This window comes from Etheostoma cragini, chromosome 4, assembly GCF_013103735.1.
Source record: "Etheostoma cragini isolate CJK2018 chromosome 4, CSU_Ecrag_1.0, whole genome shotgun sequence".
Classification (NCBI taxonomy): domain Eukaryota; kingdom Metazoa; phylum Chordata; class Actinopteri; order Perciformes; family Percidae; genus Etheostoma; species Etheostoma cragini.
In genome coordinates, this window is record NC_048410.1 from 3,963,112 (window position 1) to 3,980,577 (window position 17,466).

A 17,466-nucleotide genomic window follows, 5' to 3' on the forward strand; every position below is an offset into this window, starting at 1 on the left:
GGATGAAATATGGTTTATAGTTCATGTAGGCTATTGAAAAATAAAATGTTATGGGGATTTTACTATCCATTCAGTAAATTAGTCTACATCCATTATGCAAATTGTTTCCTAAAATAAAGTGTCTACAACTACAGATGAGTTGATAGCATTCATGTGGCCAATGTTTCTTCTGATGAATAGACAAATTAGTAGGCCTACATTTGGTCACTGGGGTCATTTTTATGAGAAGTTAATACAATTTAAAAAATCTATCACACTCTTTACATCCCAGCACCCCTCATCCGTGGGCCCGAGTTTGGAACATACGGGACAAACAACTGTGGACTGGATGCTTTTTAAGACTGATTAAAGATGTTGGTGATTCATTGAGCTCACTTCGAAGATTTGCCTGCAATCGGAACGTTGTTTTACTTCAGGAAGGTTTTTAGACGGTCCGCGAAGCTGGACGTACCCGGGGACATCTCTGGCTAACACATAACTGGGATACAAGATGATTCTCTGTCGTCTACTTCCGTCTTTGCAGGACGCCGTTACTGCTGTAGATGCTAGATCGCAGTTACCGGACGTAAGGGTTAGGTTTTATCTCATTATTTATAAGGTTTCACCCATTGACATATACAGAGTAGCCCCCGCATTGTCTGCTCTTTATATTTCTATAGTTGTCACTGTCACATATACATAATTGTTCACTACAACGTCGCGTTGTTACGCTAACAAACGTTTATAAAGAGGTTACGTTCGGTAACCACGATCTAGCAGTCCAGCATCTAACGTAACCTGGTACGTGCTTAACTATCTTTTTAATGTTGTGGATTCCTTTCAGTTTTTAATAGAACATTGTAATCAACGTCTAATTAAAATTACTGAAATAAAAACAAACAACAATTGGACGTATTTCACACACGTGCACCTGAATTCAGGATAACGTCAAACCTGCTAATTTTTGACCGCTCTGAGCGTTTTATGTCGCGACGTGGGATTGGGGAGATACTTCTCTTGCTATCAAGACATCTCTGGCTCCACATGAGTGCCTGTCTGAATGACAATTTAACCAACGCAGCTAGCATGTACACCGTGACTTATTCAGTTGCTAACTTACGACATAAACACGGGAGATGATGTTAGCTTCTAAGAAGCGCTGAAAGTAGCTCAATAGGGCATACGGTTGTAACGTTAGAGCTTAACGCGACAGGTAGCTGCTTTAGCCTTTGGTCTTGGACGTTAGCTAACGTTAGGCATGCAATCCCTCAGGAAACCCTTATTTACCATTCCTCAACACTGGACTCCTCTCAGGTGTATCCAAGCCAGACATTGTTCTAAATTAGCTAACACTAGTGTGACTCCAAGAGAGAGGAAGACAACTGCAAACAAGTTCAAGAGTCAGATATCCTCTGGTCCAAGTTTTCAGGATTTCATCAAAGGAGTCTCAGTTAATAAGACGTGTGCTGCAGAGGAAGAGCACTATGACAAACATAGTTATCTTTCTCAGGATTTGGAGATGGGGAATTCCAGGAAAGGTTAGTGGGCATCACTGACAGCCACCAAGTTAGTTTGTGGTTGTTTGGGACAAATGCTAAATTGGTGTTTTGTGTTAATATTACAGTGTATTTTGAAACCTATGGATGTCAAATGAATGTAAACGACACAGAGATAGCCTGGTCCATCCTACAAAGGAAGGGATACCAACGCACAGCTGACTTAAGCGAGGTACAGACGAGCTCTACACTAATTGAACATCCTTTTATGTCAAAACAGTTAACTAAAAAGAATATTCTTTGTGCTTACAGGCAGACGTTGTCCTTCTGGTAACATGCTCCATAAGGTAAATTAATGTTAAACTATTAAAATAAATTGTGATGTTTTTAGGAGTAACTAACAACAATTTAAAATAGCTTAACCCCCCACACTAGGATTGGCATTACATCATTAAGGCTTCCATGCACATCATGCACATCTAAATCTGATACACCAACTAATGGACAGACTTCTCTCTTTACAGAGAAAAAGCTGAACAAACTATTTGGAATAGACTACAACAACTAACGGCTATGAAGAAGAGACGGTTAAAAACCCACACACCAATGAAAATTGGGATTTTAGGTAAGTTAACTTTTTTTTTTTTTTTTTTTACATTTGTCTCTATACAGAGCCTAGAAGATATATAAAGTGTTTTGTGTATCCAGGATGCATGGCAGAAAGGCTAAAGACAGAGCTTTTGGAGAGGGAGAAGCTTGTAGACGTTCTTGCTGGTCCAGACGCCTACCGGGACCTTCCCCGCCTCTTGACTGTAGCGGACGGAGGTCGTCAGGCAAGCAACGTGCTGCTGTCGTTGGAGGAGACCTACGCTGACATCATGCCTGTACACCACGCTCCTCATGGATACAGTGCTTTTGTGTAAGTTTGCAAATTAGTTACCATGCATCCATGGTTTTTTGAACCCTCCAGTCTAGTCCATATCAACGATGTTTCATGTTCGGGATTGTCGCCTTCCACTTTCTTTGTGTTTTAAACTCTGGCAGATTTCTGAGGACTAAGGTTTACTGCTCCTCAGATCTCTGCAAGGTAAATCCAGACACCTGGGTAGACTTTATGTTGAATCTGAGTTTTCCATTGCACGACTGAAACAACCTTTGAACATAAACGTGTTCCACCAAAACAAGATCCTTCCCGTGATTGGTTTTAAAGACATGCCAATAAACCAGAGCAGGTTTTACGCTCATCCAGGAGTGCTGTGTGGACTAGCCAGACCCTCCTCCACAGCGCTGTGGAGGAGGGTCTGACTATCGCCACCCCTCCTCCTTTCATTTTCTACTGCAACACCATGTCTTTATATCGCAACCTGATTTTGTGTGCGTCTTTTGTGCTGGCAGGTCCATCATGCGAGGCTGTGACAATATGTGTAGTTACTGCATTGTTCCCTTCACCCGAGGCAAAGAGAGGAGTCGACCTGTCAGCTCCATACTCGACGAAGTTCGGATGCTCTCTGATCAGGCAAGTTATAACCTCAACACTTAAGTGTGTCAGTCAAATCCCAACACTTGTTTATAACATGTAGACTAGCACGAAAAGCACTACTAGGGCTTTTACACAAAGTATTTATCTAATTTGGGAAAACTGCTTCCTGAAATGTGTGGTAAATATGAGAGAATAAGATAAAAAGAAATTATGAAAATGTATAAAAACATGAGAATCAATTCATTTAGTTTTTCATAAAATCATAATGAGGGGTTGATTTGAAAACAAATAAGAGGAAAGATTTTATTTTGATTCAATGGTGGGTTGCAGTTTTACCGGGCTTTTTCAATGTTCAATAAAGCCACACTAAAGCACTGCTTACGGTGCTCCATGGCTGCAACGCAACCAGCGTCTGGCCGTTATGGAAACCAAAACTTATTCCTATTGGATCTGCCTTGCAGTCGGTGAAAAGCAACTGCGCTGGCTGCGTCTCAGAACTGCGGCCGCCTTGATGTCATGAGGTTATTGACGCCAACGTGTGCATGACATCACAGCAAGCCGGGATCAAGTCAGACACAAATGTAACCAGCATGCAACAGGCGGCGATCGCCGCTGATCGTTTCTGCGCGGACCTGGCTCATCTCGAACAAGCCTATTGGAAGTCTGTCTGACCCACACTCCGGAGCAGAAGGTGGGGGTAATGCACCAATAAGCTGGATGCCAACCGTCATAAAACAAGAAGAAGAAGAAGAAGGTCTCAGGGGGTGAATCTCATCCCCCTTACTTGCTAGTCCTTGGTCCTCGGCTGAACCGGACGTTGTTTTGTCCTCCTCGGTGAAGGCCGTCTCAAAGCTCTTATTTGGTCCCCGAGGAGCGAGCACCGAGGAGGGATCATCGAGGATACACAAGAGCAGTGTTCCTGGAAGCCGTGCAGCTGAAGGAGTTGCTAACTCTGCCCACAGAGCTGACAAACTCTTGTGACCCTTCAGAAGAACAGCTGTCTCATCCCTCTAAAAACACATTTGCTCGATTCCTCTCTCCTCCGATGATTTCCTTAGTGGGAGGCACTAAGACGCAAGGAAGGGAGGCAAGTGGAACTTTCGTGGAGGCAATTTAAGTGCCTCCACACCCCCTGACTTGTGTGTGTGTGTGTTTTCAGGGTGTGAAGGAGGTGACTTTGCTGGGTCAGAACGTCAACAGCTACAGAGACACGTCAGAAGAACAGTTCTGTGGCTCCGACGTGACCAAGCTCAGCCAGGGGTTTAAGACCGTGTACAGAAGCAAACAGGGAGGTCTGCGCTTCTCCGACCTGCTGGACCGAGTGTCACGCATCGATCCTGACATGAGGATCCGATTCACCTCCCCTCATCCCAAGGATTTTCCTGATGAGGTACATGATGACACTGTACCTGCTGAATACGCATTCTCAACTGCACTGAATCTCATTCCAACCCTGTGTAGATATATAGATGTTTAGCAAAGTATCTTTTTCTTCAGTTTGATCACATTTCGCAAAAAAACCCCCGCCACTTTCATGTGGAGGATTCCCTTTATTAACGTCCTGACCTTCTCCGTGGGCTGGTGTTGACAGGTTTTGCATCTGATTGCGGAGCGAGGGAACATTTGTAAGCAGATCCACCTTCCGGCCCAAAGTGGCAGCAACAAGGTCCTCGAAGCAATGCGCCGTGGGTAAGACACCGCTGTGCTTTTTTCCACACTAAATCGTCAAAGCATTTCTGTGTGATAAATGTGTTGGTGAAGCCCCTTGTCATCAAATGTTCTCATATGTCTTTTCTTATAAAAATGTACAGCTACACAAGAGAGGCCTATCTCGATCTTGTGGAGAACATCCGGAGCATTATCCCAGGTAATTGCAATGTTAATTAGCAATGATGGCAAGAATACTTTCATATTTTAAAAGTATTGTTCATTTAAAGACATTTCAATCAACTAACAAGCAACATTACTTAAAAATGTACTTTGATGAAAGTAATAAAGGAGGTAATTTAAGATGTGGTCTGTGTTTGTTTAAGCCACATGTCCAAACCAATAACAAATTCCCTTTTTATTCAGCCTGTGCATACAACTGATCATCAATTATGAGCAGGCATCCACCGCATAGCTTTAAATTAACTACAGCAGGATGTGCTAGTTTTATTAATACAAAAACATCTTATTTTATAAGATGCATTTGTTTTGTTTGCAGAAATCATAATGTTTAAAGTAACTAGTAACTAAAGCTGTCTGATGAAAGTAGTGGAGTAAAAAGTACAATATTTCTCTCTGAAATGTTGAGGTAGAAGAAAAAAGTGGCGTGAAAGACTCAAGTGAAGAACAAGAACCTCAAATGTGTACTTAAGTACAGTACTTGAGTAAATGTACTTAATTATATTCCACCACTGGACATGACCCAAGATCCAAGTATTAGCCCATGAGCCCCAGCGTGCTCTTTGTGTAACTTAATGTGACTTACAATGTTACAGAGTACAGTGCTTTAAATCAAAGATAGCGTTAGTTCTTCTCATACAGTTGTTAAAGTAAATGTTATTTGTTACTTCCACCCTATTCATGTGTTTCCAGTCTGGAGGTTACCCTCCTCTACACTAACTTGACTTCATCAAATAAATTTTAAGCTATTTCACACGTGGATCCCAGCTAGTGTAGTGTCCAGCTAATAGTACAACCTAAAGGGCATTTGCATTGGTATTATAATCTTCAGATAGTAGTGTGTTGTCTGTGTAAGGCTGCGACTAGCAATTATTTTCATTGTTGATTAATCTGACGATTATTTTTTTGGGTTAATAAAATGTCAGAAAAATGGTGATCAATGTTTTCCAAAGCCCAAGATGACGTCCTCAAATGTCTTGTTTTGTCCACAACTCAAAGATATTCCATTTAATGTCCCAGGGGAATGAAGAAACTAGAAAATATTCCCATTTAAGAAGCTAGAATCAGAGAATATCCATAATATAAAAATCAAACAGGTATATTGATTACCAAAATGGTTGGCATTTAATTTAAATGGTTGACGGCTCAAATTGATGAATCTATGCCGCTCCAGGTCTGTGTTTAACATTATCGGCCTGTCTGTGTTTCAGAGGTGAGTCTCAGCAGTGACTTCATCTCAGGCTTCTGTGGTGAAACGGAGGACGACCAGCAGCAGACTCTGTCTCTGATCAGACAGGTGGGCTACAATGTGGGATTCCTTTTCGCCTACAGTATGAGAAAGGTGAGCTCTTGTGGGTTTGTTACGTACGTTTCTCTATTTCAGAATTCAACCCAAGCTGTTATTTTTAAAAGTTCTCTTCAGTCGCCCCATAAGGGATCTAGTTTACATTTTTTTTTTTTACGCTTGTCTTACTCAGAAAACCCACGCCTTCCATCGGCTACAAGATGACGTGCCAGCTGAGGTGAAGCGGCAGAGGCTGGACGAGTGTATCCGTGTGTTCAGAGAGGAAGCTGCACGGGTCAACGCTGCTCTCGTCGGCAGCACACAGCTTGTCCTGGTGGAGGGAGTGAGTACTGCACACATGACTTGAGAATATGTACAAGTGGATATTATACCTATATAATGGCGTTGAGCCAATGCTAGTACCAGCTCGGCTTGGCTCGACTCGACCGCGGTTCCCCGTCCTCCATTTTCCATTGCAGATTTAGTGCCGCCTCATGCGTAAGACAAGCGTGGCTGGTCGTCATAGTGACACCGCAGGAAATTGCCATGACCTGATGCAACGCACACAATGCCAAAGGTGTGGGGTTTTTGATTCTCGGCATGTTGCCGTTGCCACAGCCAGAAGACAAAAGAAGCTGGAGGCAGCAAAAAAAAAACAAGCTGGTTAAACTATTCAAAAATGGCGCATTTGTTCAGGACACCACTGTCTGTCGCTAGCAAGGATGACGCGGTGATTAGTGACAATTCTCTCCGACCAATCAGTAGTCCGCAGGTTTGCACGTCACCTTTTGGTATTGCCTTAGCCACCACCTGAGGTGGTACTAAAAAAAGGGACGTTTTTTCATAATAGATAAACCAAAATGTCGAGTCGAGCAGGAAAAACGCCATAAGTGTTTTTCCCTAAACATGAAAATAGAATGTTTGCCCCAACACATCTTTTTTTTTTATGCAGGAAAGTAAAAGATCTGCCAAAGACTTGTGTGGGAGAACCGATGGCAATGTGAAAGTCATTTTCCCCAAAGAGGATGTTGCTGTTCTGTCTCTCGAATCCAACTCTGCATCGATCAATGCTGGCGACTACCTGCTGGTGAAGGTAGGGTTTGTTACATCTTTCAAAAGTCATCACATTTTAAAATGTTCTTTGAAAAAGGGCATGGCTTATTACCGTCACTATTATGAGTAGACAGTTCTTTATTACAGATATATTGGTATGTGTTGGCTGATAAATCTGTTGCAGTACAGAAATGCCAAATGTATCGTTAAGGTCATTTAGGAACATTTCCACTGTTGCATAGTATTTTCAGCATGGAGTAATGACAAGTTTTATTTTTCATCTGTAAAATGTCCCACTCACTGCAGTACATATCTTTGTCACAATTCCTCAATAAGCACATTTAAAAGCCCTGCAAACACATTTACTCAATCAGCTTCTTATCGGGCATCACCAAATGGTGGACCGCTGTCCAGATCCAGACCAAGTTATGGTTCTATCCAAACCTGTGTAACTAATTTCTGATTATTATCTATTATTCCATAATGATCTTCCTGAAGCGTTGCACTATTCCGACGGTCTGGGCTTGAATCAGGATTTAGAAACATTTGGATTAGGCTCTGATGACTGGTTGTGTGCACCCTAGGGCTGGCTTAATGTTCGGTACCGGGACTGATACCAATACTGTGACTTTGATGCTGGTTCCTAAGCGTCCATTTTTTTCAAACCCAATTTTATAAAACAAAAAGAAATTGCAACATTACACATAAGGACACAAATCTTTTTATTGATTTTTTAGCTCCTACTACGTGAGCCCAGTCTCTGAGTGCAACGTAGCGTTTTCCCTGCGTGTCCCTACGACGTGAAACCTTAGTCCGCCAATCACAAATATTTTGAGGTCTCTGTCAAAACGTGCATATTAGCTCACTGACGCTGATGAGATTTACTCCTTAGGTATGGAAATATGATCGACAGTTCAGAAGCAATTCGGTCAATGCCTAAAAAGTATTGAATTCGGTAGCCAGCCCTAGAGTTCACTGTCACATAAATCTGACCAAGTCACACATAAGCAGTCCTAATGATGAGTTGAGCTGAGTTGTTAAGTGTTAATAAACTCAACTCAGTCATCAATATTTGTTATAGTGTAACGCTAAAGAATTGAAGCCAAGTTTTCAGAGTCTTTTTTGTTTTTATGTTAAAAAAATTAATAAAATTGATGTATTTTTATCTCAAATATTCTTATTGCGATTGACCTAAACATCTGTAATTTCTAAGGCTCTTATTCAAATATTGGGAACTTTTACTTAAAGATGGAGTACAAAAACGTGTTTGGACCCATCCTAAAATGAAAAATCCATTGCAGGTGTTCAGATGTAGGCAGACTCATGTCTAACAGTGACACACCAACCATTGTTAAAAAAAATGGGTCAAGTTATAAAGTAGTTCCATGTCAGCCATTTTAACAACCATCACAGCCCAGAGCTACAAGGCATCATCTGCTTCAAAGAGTTCATCATTTAATCATTCGTTGTTTGATGTTTTGTGTCTTTTTATCATAGATATTGTCGGCCAACTCCCAGAGCCTGAGAGGCCGAGCCCTTAGTCCCAGCTCCCTGAGAGGGACACCTCAGCACCGCGAGACTCCGCCAAGGCACCAGCTTGGTGAACATGTGGCCTCAGACACAACCAAGATTGAAAGATGCTCTTGATTGACACAGGTGACACAGCAGGAAGCATTGTTATTGTCCGGTAAAACTAGCACACATGCCTTCTTTTCTTGAATGACTTTGACGACACATGGAGGCTGTTGGACTGCATTATGTTCATTTTACAGTCACGACTAAGTATGTAGTAGGTACATGTTGAACTGCTTAAGATGATGAATCTGGTTTGGATGATCTAAATTATATTTGTTTGATACATTTAACTGTGACTGATTTGTCTGGTTCTTAATTGATGTTGTGGTATTTCACTTCAAACTGCAGTAAAAATTACTCAGATTGGCAGATTTGTAGAATCTCTCTGTGAGCTACGAAGGAAGACATGGAGACGATTTGGATTAAAGTCAGCAGCAGAAAGGGCTGTCATCTGCTTTGGAAGGAGCATGTTATTTAAAAAACAAAAAAGAAGCTGATTGTGGTGACAACAGCAAACCCTGCCTTGCAGATGGGGTCCTGTTTTCCTGTGACACAACTACAGTAACTCTGTTGGGAAATGTTCACTGATCCCATCTACATTTAATATGTAGAAATATCTGATCTGAGTTTAAAAGAAAATATTTTTTTTAATAAAGAACAGAACTATTATAAAGAAAAAAAGCAGACTATATCCAAATGCAAACCGGGGATCTGCATTTTTCAGGCTCGTAGTAGTAGTAATATTTGTACATTATTCATTTTTTTCCCTGAGGCAGTTGAACTCGTTGGCTGTGATTGTGTCTTCATGGCGGCAAGAAATAAATTCTGGGAGTTTTCCAGAAATGACGCTCAGCCCATGAACTGAACATCTGTCCCAATCAGCACATAGTCCTTGAGAAAAAAACAAAGTAATACTATGTTAGTGGCCTTGTTTATATAATAATTGCAGCTAGCTCAAAAATGCAGTTTTTAATAGAAGTAGCCAGTCTCTGACCTTTAGGACCTGAAGCTGAGTGTTCATAAGCTTCATCTTTCCAAGTGTAGGAAGTGGGTATCCCTTTGCAAGTTGATCTATGAAGCGAAATGCATACATTTAGATAAAGTACTCACATATTCCAACGTGGAAAACATATAGTGATGTAATAAGCAGGTTTTTAATAATAAACGTAGTTTGTGTAACTTTTACATGTAAAGGAACATCCAATACATTCAAGCCCTTTCTAAACAACAATGCTGGTTAACCCTGACACCGCCAGGGAAAGCTCTCCGTATTACGAGATGCCAATACAGCATGTTTGTACTCGGAAGAAGCGTTAACCTTCATGACAAAATTTGGAGTGGCAGTGAAGCAGAAATAGCTTATCAGGTCACACAATCTAAAGAGTTTACAGAATGCAGTGTGCCCTTTTTTTCTTTGGTGGATAATGTGCTTCTGCACAAATGTACTAGAAAACAGTCCAACAAAGGACCCCGTAAACTCCCAGCTGATCTACAAGCAACAACCCGAGTACATGACATGGCACCTACTTCATACAGGAGTGGAAACTGAAAATGCAAGAACTCACCATTGACTGTAGGTATCACTACCACTTTGAGGACCATGTGGAGGATGCTGTCGAGGGATTTGACCTGCAGGTTAGGGTTAGGGTTAGTTGAAGTTGGTTCTGATGGTGCATGATGTGACTTGTGTTAAAATGCAGTTCTCACCTGAAACTCTCCTACATAACTTTTCCCCAAGGTCAGAGTCATTCTGTGCAAATTAGGCAAAATTAGACTGTTACGGTGATCTTTTCAAGGACCTTTTGGTCCCAATTTTCTCTTCCTAGAACAAGTAGTGAGTTTTTTAGAAACTCACTTGTTTAGGGTGACAGCTCCAGCCAGCCTCATTTCTCTTACAAACAGTTGTACGCTGACACTGGTCTCCTGCAAAGACATATGGTGAGAAAATTACCAACTCTGAACCACACAAATGGCTTTTTCTCATGCCAGCAGAGGCTGATTGATGTGGTGGCTTCTGGGGCTTCAGCCCCGAATGTTTTCGCAAAGGCCCTAAATCTTTCAGGTTTATAAAATAATCTTGTGTCATTTGCCCTCAAGTCTCACTGACTGGCAAAATATTGGAGCTAAAGTTCTATTACTGGGAAATTATCGCATTAATTATGCGAAATGCCCAACAAATAGTTCAAGATTAGTAATGCCGTTTACACCAAATTCCTACCCTACCTACGTTGTGTTACTTAAAAATAGGTGTCAGGAATGAAAATGAAAATGTGTTGTGTTCTGGTTTCAGAGTGATGACAACAGTTGGAGAACTCAAAACGAAATAGGATGATTATGTTTTCCTTCTATCATTTTTTTCCCAAATTATGTACAGATTTGTACCCATTCTATTATCAAATGGTTTGGAAAATATCTCATATAGCTGCCGTTAATTGAGCATGACCCAGACCCCCCCCCCGAGGTTTTGAGCCCTAGATGTTTACAATGTCTAGCTCTGCCCCTGGATGCCGGCTGTGTAACCTACCAGGTTTAGGACAAACAGGGGGGAAAGTGTGGTATTGGCTTGGATCGCGTACGCCGTCACTGTGCCAGTCGCCTGAACTGTCACATTGTTGGGTTCAAAAGTGATGACAGGATTTTTCACTGTCTTCACCAGCAGTTTTATCATCAGACCCGGGAAACGCTTGGCAATCTGAAAATACACCGATACATTGGTATTGGTATACTAAATTACCAATGAAGGCTATACTTCTTATAAAATCCATGGAATGTGTAGTCACCTGTGGGATCAAGAATCCAAACGTTTTGGTGTTGAGTCGGAAACAAAATTCATGTGGGATCTGTTGTGACAGAACCAGGTTGTAGATCAGTGATGTCATGAAAGTAGATTCATGGAGGGAATGGGGAGGATGCAGCTCACCATATCATCAGTGATGTACAGGCTGAGGGCTCCAGCTGTGTTGTAGACGAAGGCCGCAGAGTTGGTGGTGAAGACAGACACGCCGATGTACAACATGTTGTTGATCTGGGGCGGCAGGGAAAAGGCTGCGGGGGAGAACGGAGGCTCCTGATGTTTCCCGATGTTGTAAAATTCGCCCTAAATGAATTAGAATAGTCGGGACATGACAATGACTGTTGTCTTATTTTATAACCAAGCTGAGGATTCAGATATTTAAAATGTAGAGTACAATAATAAAGACTTCTTTACCTTCAAGCTCAAGTCTATAGAAGAATTTGACACTGTGGGTGGTGACACCATGGAATATTCAATCTCTGCATACTGGTCCACCTTGGCTACAACTGCAGTAAGGGACAAAGTCTCTCATATATTCAGCATTAATGAAAAATCAAATTATTTGACATAAATGTGGTGTGTTACCATAGACTATATATAATTAATGTTATACAGTCTTGGTGTGTTACCATTGAGAGTTTTCAACTGAGGGTTCAATTCAGATACTGCGTCAGCCACCAGAGGGCAGATCTGAAAAAAAGAATGAGAGAAAAAAATCTATTCCATGACTGCAAAACAATCCTAGTGTCACACGGTGCGTTTTTAAAAGAAACCTAGAGCACTTTAGACTACAACTGGTATCAGTAAACCAACAGCAGAGGAATAACTTCCTTTAAAAGAATGTCTATTTCACAATTACCACTATTTTGTGACAACGCTTGAATTATTGTTATTGAATTTAGACAAAAATCTAAATAGATATATTGACTTTGATATGCAGGAGATTTTTTTTTTTTATGTCAGGTCTGAAAGATTGCAGTTTCTTTGCAATCTCAGTGAGAACTTCATATCAGTTATGTTTTCCAACTGGCATGTATTCCTAGGCAAGTCACAAGTCCAATAAGAATAGTGGCATGAGTCAGACTCAAATCTGAGTCCAGCACTCGAGTACTCCATCATTGATTTCTTGTACTTTATGAATACACCCCCAGGAAGGAAGGGTGATGATCAGAAACCGTGTTCGGGTTGCCCTCACCTGTTTCTGCAGTGTATTTCGTAAAGCCTTATCAATGAAGTCTTTGAAGAGATTGTACAGCCAGCTGAAACGTAAAGCACTCACAGAAATTAGAATATGCAACATGTCAAGCATAACAAAACCCTCATATTCCATTTTGTCACATGGGTTCAAACGAAGTGCACGGCAGGGTTTCTTTTACCTGGCTCCACCGTGGAATTTGATGCTCGCGCTGCCGACAGCGGCCGCACAGCTGACACTACTGACCGCAGGTCGGCCTGTCTCATCGCTCTTAATGGCAATACTTGTAGCGATGGTGAGATCATTGACATTCAAATCAAAAGAGCCGCTGTCCTTTCTGTTAAGAGAGAGGAGTCACTGCTGCAGCAGAAATGTCTCAAAACGGATTTAACTATTCTGTATTAGGAAGAAATCTTTTCTCACTCACATTATTTTCATGTATTTGACCCTCCAGTTTCCATGCAGGTGGATGAAGGCGTTACCAATGGACAGTCTGACACCAGTCCCTGGCACCAAATCCAGTGCAGACTTTTGTAATCCCACATCCACTATTTGCATACTGGAAGAGACCACACAGTAAAGGCACTTGGGATCCCAGTTTGCTAAATAATTAACAGCAGTGTTAGATAAAAACTGGTGCATTACTTCGACAGGCTGTACTGGACCTTGCCAATGGGAGACACCTTCTGTGACCCTGAAATATCTGGGACTTTGATGGTTTTAAGTTTCTGCTGGATCGAAGCCATCCCCAGTTGTCTGCCTAACATAATGCAAGAACATTTGATGAAAGATCGGTGCTTTTCCAAGTAAAAGAGTACAGATGTGCTGCACACTTACCATATTCCAGGCCTTTTTCTGTAAGCCTGACCTCTACCCCAGGATTGGTGCCTAAAGTCATAGGTATTAAAGCCACGAGAGGCAGCCAAAAGCACAGGAACATCTTGACTGTTGGGAGATAAAAAGGACAAAATCATCAGCAAAACTCTGATTTGTTTTATGGATATGAGACCATAAACCAAGCGACATTTCTGCTTTTGTGTGGGAAGCAAAAAGCTTCCTCTTTTAGAGCTGTGCTTTTTCTTTTTATTATTGGTTCCTTATTTACTGATCTATCCCATTCATAGAACACAAATCTGAACTTACATTGCTTATATCCCTGGTTTCTTCATAAAGCACAGCCCCTTCTTTTTGAAATAACATTTTCTTAATCATAATCAAGACAATCTAAAATTAGGGAAATTTGTTTTTGGAAAATCATTTCTCTGTGGTTCCAATGCTTTTTGGCAATAAATCTCATACCGTTGGAAAGCCTGTTTATTTCCCTTTCAAATGGTGCCCCAATTGTAAGGAACATGCATGAGTTGGATGAGCAGTAGCGCTGAGTATGGGGTTGGCACCCATGAAAAATTTGCCAATGCTAAACAGCTTATTCTGCCATTCACTCGTTTGGAGGATTGAAGTTTGAAGAAAAAAGACATATTGGCAAGGAAAAAGTTTTTTAATTTCACAAACGGGAGCCTCAGTAGCGTGTGGAAGAACCCTACACAGCCACAACAGCCCGGCACCTCCTCCTCGTGCTTGTCACCAGCCTGGTCACACACTGCTGTGGGATGGCGTCCCAAGCTCAAAACGGGTGGCAATAGAAACGGCAACATTTGGCAATGGCAGAGAATGTTTGGCATATTTGCTCATATGCTGCTCATCCATGCTGCATGTTCCTTACAACTGGAAAGGAACCTAAACAGGCTTTCCAACGGTATAAGATTTATTGCCAAAAAGCATTCTAACCACAGAGAAATAATGTACCAAACAAAAATGTCCTTACTTGTGCTAAGTTTAGTTTGCATGTATAGTAGTAGTTAATATTTAAAGTAAAAAGTGAGGTCAAATTTGTGAAAGAATCTTTACTTCAAGTAGATAGACCAATATATTAATGTAAGAATACTTCATCACAACGCTCTGCATTCAAAATCCTACGTGGTTAAAAGTACAATAGTATTATAAACAAAATATACTTCTGGTATATATTGTAAAAATACTGAAATTGGTCCTGTGACTAGCATTTATGATAACAATTTGCACAGTTGTTTCCTAGATGTCACAAGCCATATAGTTTGGAAACCAATGATTTCACTTTTTTTAATATATATGTTGTATTAATAAAGATTATCACGTTTTTAAATATATAAAACTTAATCTGAAAAGTAACTCCACTACAAATAAATTTCATGCATCAAAAAGGTTTTCAGTAGAAGAAGTATACATTATCAAAAAAAAAAAGGAAAAATCAAGTAAAGCTCCAACTAAATTGTACTAAATGTACTTCCACCACAGCCTGTGGTTGGGGAGGCCTGGGAAAGAGCTGACTCTGTGCTGTAGAGGAAAGAAACCACATGACCCCAGCAAGCCAGACTTTATTAAATTAGGCTGAGATTAAAGGCCCAGTCCGCCCCTTTTGTCCATTTTGAGTCGGTATATTTTAATAAGTGTGGAAAGATTTTACAGATGTAATATTCACTTTTTGGAACAGTCTAGTCATTGGATTTCAAGACACAATTGCAATATTTTAGTATCAGTAAATGATGTGGCTTGAACATGCTTTTTTTTTTTTTTACAATCAAACGCTCCATCAGTTTTTAAGGAAGAATTAACTATTTTAACAATATTGTGTCCTTTTTGTGCCTGAGGTGTTGCTTAAACTTTAGTTTATTGCATGTTTAAATGAACAGATTTAGGCTCACGTTCATGAACAGACTGAATGATAGACATCTACATATCTATGATAGACATCTACATATCTATGATTCTATCATAGACTGAACTGACAGAATGTGAAACATGTGACTACCAGTGGAAGTTTCCATGTAGTTCAGAAGAGTTTAAGGAGAAGGTGCGCTTTCATCAAAAACACTTTTTATAAAAGAGCTGCTTATCAAAAAGAAACCATGATTTAATACTGGAAATCAAAAACACTCATCTCTGGCTTTACATACTAAGACAATAGTATAATAGACAATAGTTATATTTCATCTAAATGTAGGTTCTTCCCAAAGCAATAGCAACACCTGGAATGTATAAAACATCAGGCACATCGTTCTCGATCTGCAGTCTGTTAACATACTCTTCAACACTGCAATGGAAGCAGAGGTGGAAACGCACATCCTTTCCAATAAACAAATCATAATCAACAGGATTTTTTTCAAGAACATTTCCAGATACTACAATTTAACGTCCCTTTACACATTGCGGTTAAAGCGATTCAATTTTGGACCATCATTAGAAAGATTAAGCTTTGGGAATAAACGTAAGAAAATCTCCAGAATGCTTAGGCTACTACACAAAATACAATATAAAATAGGAAAACTTTGTCCTTGTATTCTTTTAAAACTACTAAATATTTGTGCATCTTTTGTTTCCAACGCTTTCAGGGACAAAGTTCCCCATGCAGTGATAATACAGCCAATCTTACCTGAAGCAGCAGTTTGTCAGGTTTCTCCTCAAGTGTCAGTCGGACTGCTGAGAGACAAAGTGAAAGGGGGAAGGGCGGCGCGTGACCTGTAATTCACTTAGTCAATCAAGAACTAAACTTGGCTAAGAGGACTTCCCCAAACAAAGCAACAATAAGCAGACTTGGTATATTCAGTGCTTCACTGTCCTGCTCTCTTATAATATCTATAATATTAAAAAATACTAACAGCTCCTATCTGAGTGTTGGGAAAAAAATCTCTGAAAGCTAATGTTCTAAAAGCTCGACGTGGTTTTGGACAGCTTTTTGTCTTTGCATATTTGTATTCATATTTGTTGCCAAGTTTGCTTCCTTGTGTCACTTTCCAGTAAAGCAAGGCAGGGCAGTTTTATTTATGTAGCGCACTCCAGCAACAAGGCAGTAAGGTAACTCTTCAGATCTCAGTTTTAGAAAAACCTCTGTCAGCCTCAGACAAAACGTTGTCAGAGATAACGTTGCCTAGAAGCTGTATACATCTATGCTATTAATGGTATTTTTAGCCCAATAACTGCTGTTTTAAACAATGTTAATTCACCAGATGTTATCATGGTTTATGTGAATTTCTTTAATGTTATTTTTAATGTTATTATATTTAATAAGAAATGCTTTGTTGTTTATTGATATTTTTAAAACTATAATGCTACAGTTGTGTTAAAAAATAATAGCAGTCCAACATCACTAGCTTCATAAATTGTATTTTTTGGTAGAAGTGATATTTCTATATGGCAAAATATTTACTAGTAAGTGTTGTAGAGTCTTAGAAAACCAACTGACCCAACAGTCATGCCATGCATGCTACTCATTCAGTGTAATTGAAGATGTAATTGAAAGGGACACGATCAAAATAATAGCAGTGTTGTGTTCAATAAGTGTGGTGATTGATTCTGCGAAGAAATAAGTGTCAACTACCATTCGGTTGGATCAAAGAAAAGCCAAAGTGGCAAAGGCTCAACCAATGATCAGCTCCAGTAAAATCAAAGTAGACTTAAAGTTACCTGTGAGTACTGTTATGATCAGAAGAAGGCTACGTGAAGCAAATCTATCAGCTAGAAGCCCCCGCAAAGTCCCATTGCTTAAAAAAATGAACTGAATAGGTTAAAATTTGCCAGTTTAATTTTGTAAAACGTTATAACAGTGCATAACTTACTGAAAAAACTGAGTAGCATGTTGTTTCAGTAGCACTCCAGTTGACTCCACTCTGCGGCCCTTTGCTGCAT

At 40.3% G+C, this 17,466-nt stretch overlaps 2 protein-coding genes across 4 annotated transcripts; one reads left to right on the forward strand and one right to left on the reverse strand.

Annotated features, from left to right (window-relative positions):
- The first annotated feature begins 917 nt into the window (after nt 1-917).
- On the forward strand, nt 918-13,423 carry cdk5rap1 (CDK5 regulatory subunit associated protein 1). 3 transcript variants are annotated; one of them, XM_034868500.1, is made up of 14 exons: nt 918-1,517; nt 1,604-1,707; nt 1,788-1,822; nt 2,000-2,100; nt 2,184-2,394; nt 2,871-2,991; nt 4,115-4,345; nt 4,547-4,644; nt 4,767-4,822; nt 6,054-6,184; nt 6,321-6,470; nt 7,080-7,220; nt 8,678-8,836; nt 13,199-13,423. In XM_034868500.1, the coding sequence occupies exons 1-13, from the start codon at nt 1,238-1,240 to the stop codon at nt 8,825-8,827; spliced, it is 1,809 nt and encodes a 602-aa protein (XP_034724391.1). In that variant the 5' UTR covers nt 918-1,237; the 3' UTR covers nt 8,828-8,836; nt 13,199-13,423. The 3 variants fall into 3 exon arrangements, with proteins under 3 accessions (XP_034724391.1, XP_034724393.1, XP_034724390.1); XM_034868502.1 differs by lacking the exon at nt 13,199-13,423 and adding an exon at nt 11,971-12,065; XM_034868499.1 differs by lacking the exon at nt 13,199-13,423 and having other exon boundaries at nt 920-1,517; nt 8,678-8,884.
- On the reverse strand, nt 7,301-16,511 carry LOC117942818 (bactericidal permeability-increasing protein-like). Its single transcript, XM_034868510.1, has 16 exons — nt 16,214-16,511; nt 13,582-13,689; nt 13,390-13,504; nt 13,172-13,303; nt 12,926-13,081; nt 12,745-12,808; nt 12,179-12,239; nt 11,964-12,055; nt 11,676-11,852; nt 11,536-11,595; nt 11,280-11,447; nt 10,611-10,678; nt 10,463-10,505; nt 10,321-10,384; nt 9,750-9,826; nt 7,301-9,646 (listed from the first exon to the last, which is right to left on the reverse strand). Exons 2-16 carry the CDS (start codon nt 13,682-13,684, stop codon nt 9,605-9,607), a joined length of 1,422 nt encoding a protein of 473 aa, XP_034724401.1. The 5' UTR covers nt 13,685-13,689; nt 16,214-16,511; the 3' UTR covers nt 7,301-9,604.
- Between the last annotated feature and the right edge of the window lie 955 nt (nt 16,512-17,466).

Bases quoted from the DNA above. Each gene is read 5' to 3' on its own strand.
- LOC117942818 (XM_034868510.1), bottom strand. From the start codon at position 13,684: ATGTTCCTGTGCTTTTGGCTGCCTCTCGTGGCTTTAATACCTATGACT. The intron at 12,240-12,744 runs GTGAGGGCAACC...TCTTTTTTTCAG, and splicing joins GAAATACACTGCAGAAACAG to ATCTGCCCTCTGGTGGCTGA. The intron at 10,506-10,610 runs GTGAGTTTCTAA...TAATTTGCACAG, and splicing joins GGAGCTGTCACCCTAAACAA to AATGACTCTGACCTTGGGGA.
- cdk5rap1 (XM_034868500.1), top strand. From the start codon at position 1,238: ATGCAATCCCTCAGGAAACCCTTATTTACCATTCCTCAACACTGGACT. The intron at 6,185-6,320 runs GTGAGCTCTTGT...TGTCTTACTCAG, and splicing joins TCGCCTACAGTATGAGAAAG to AAAACCCACGCCTTCCATCG. The intron at 7,221-8,677 runs GTAGGGTTTGTT...TTTTTATCATAG, and splicing joins GCGACTACCTGCTGGTGAAG to ATATTGTCGGCCAACTCCCA.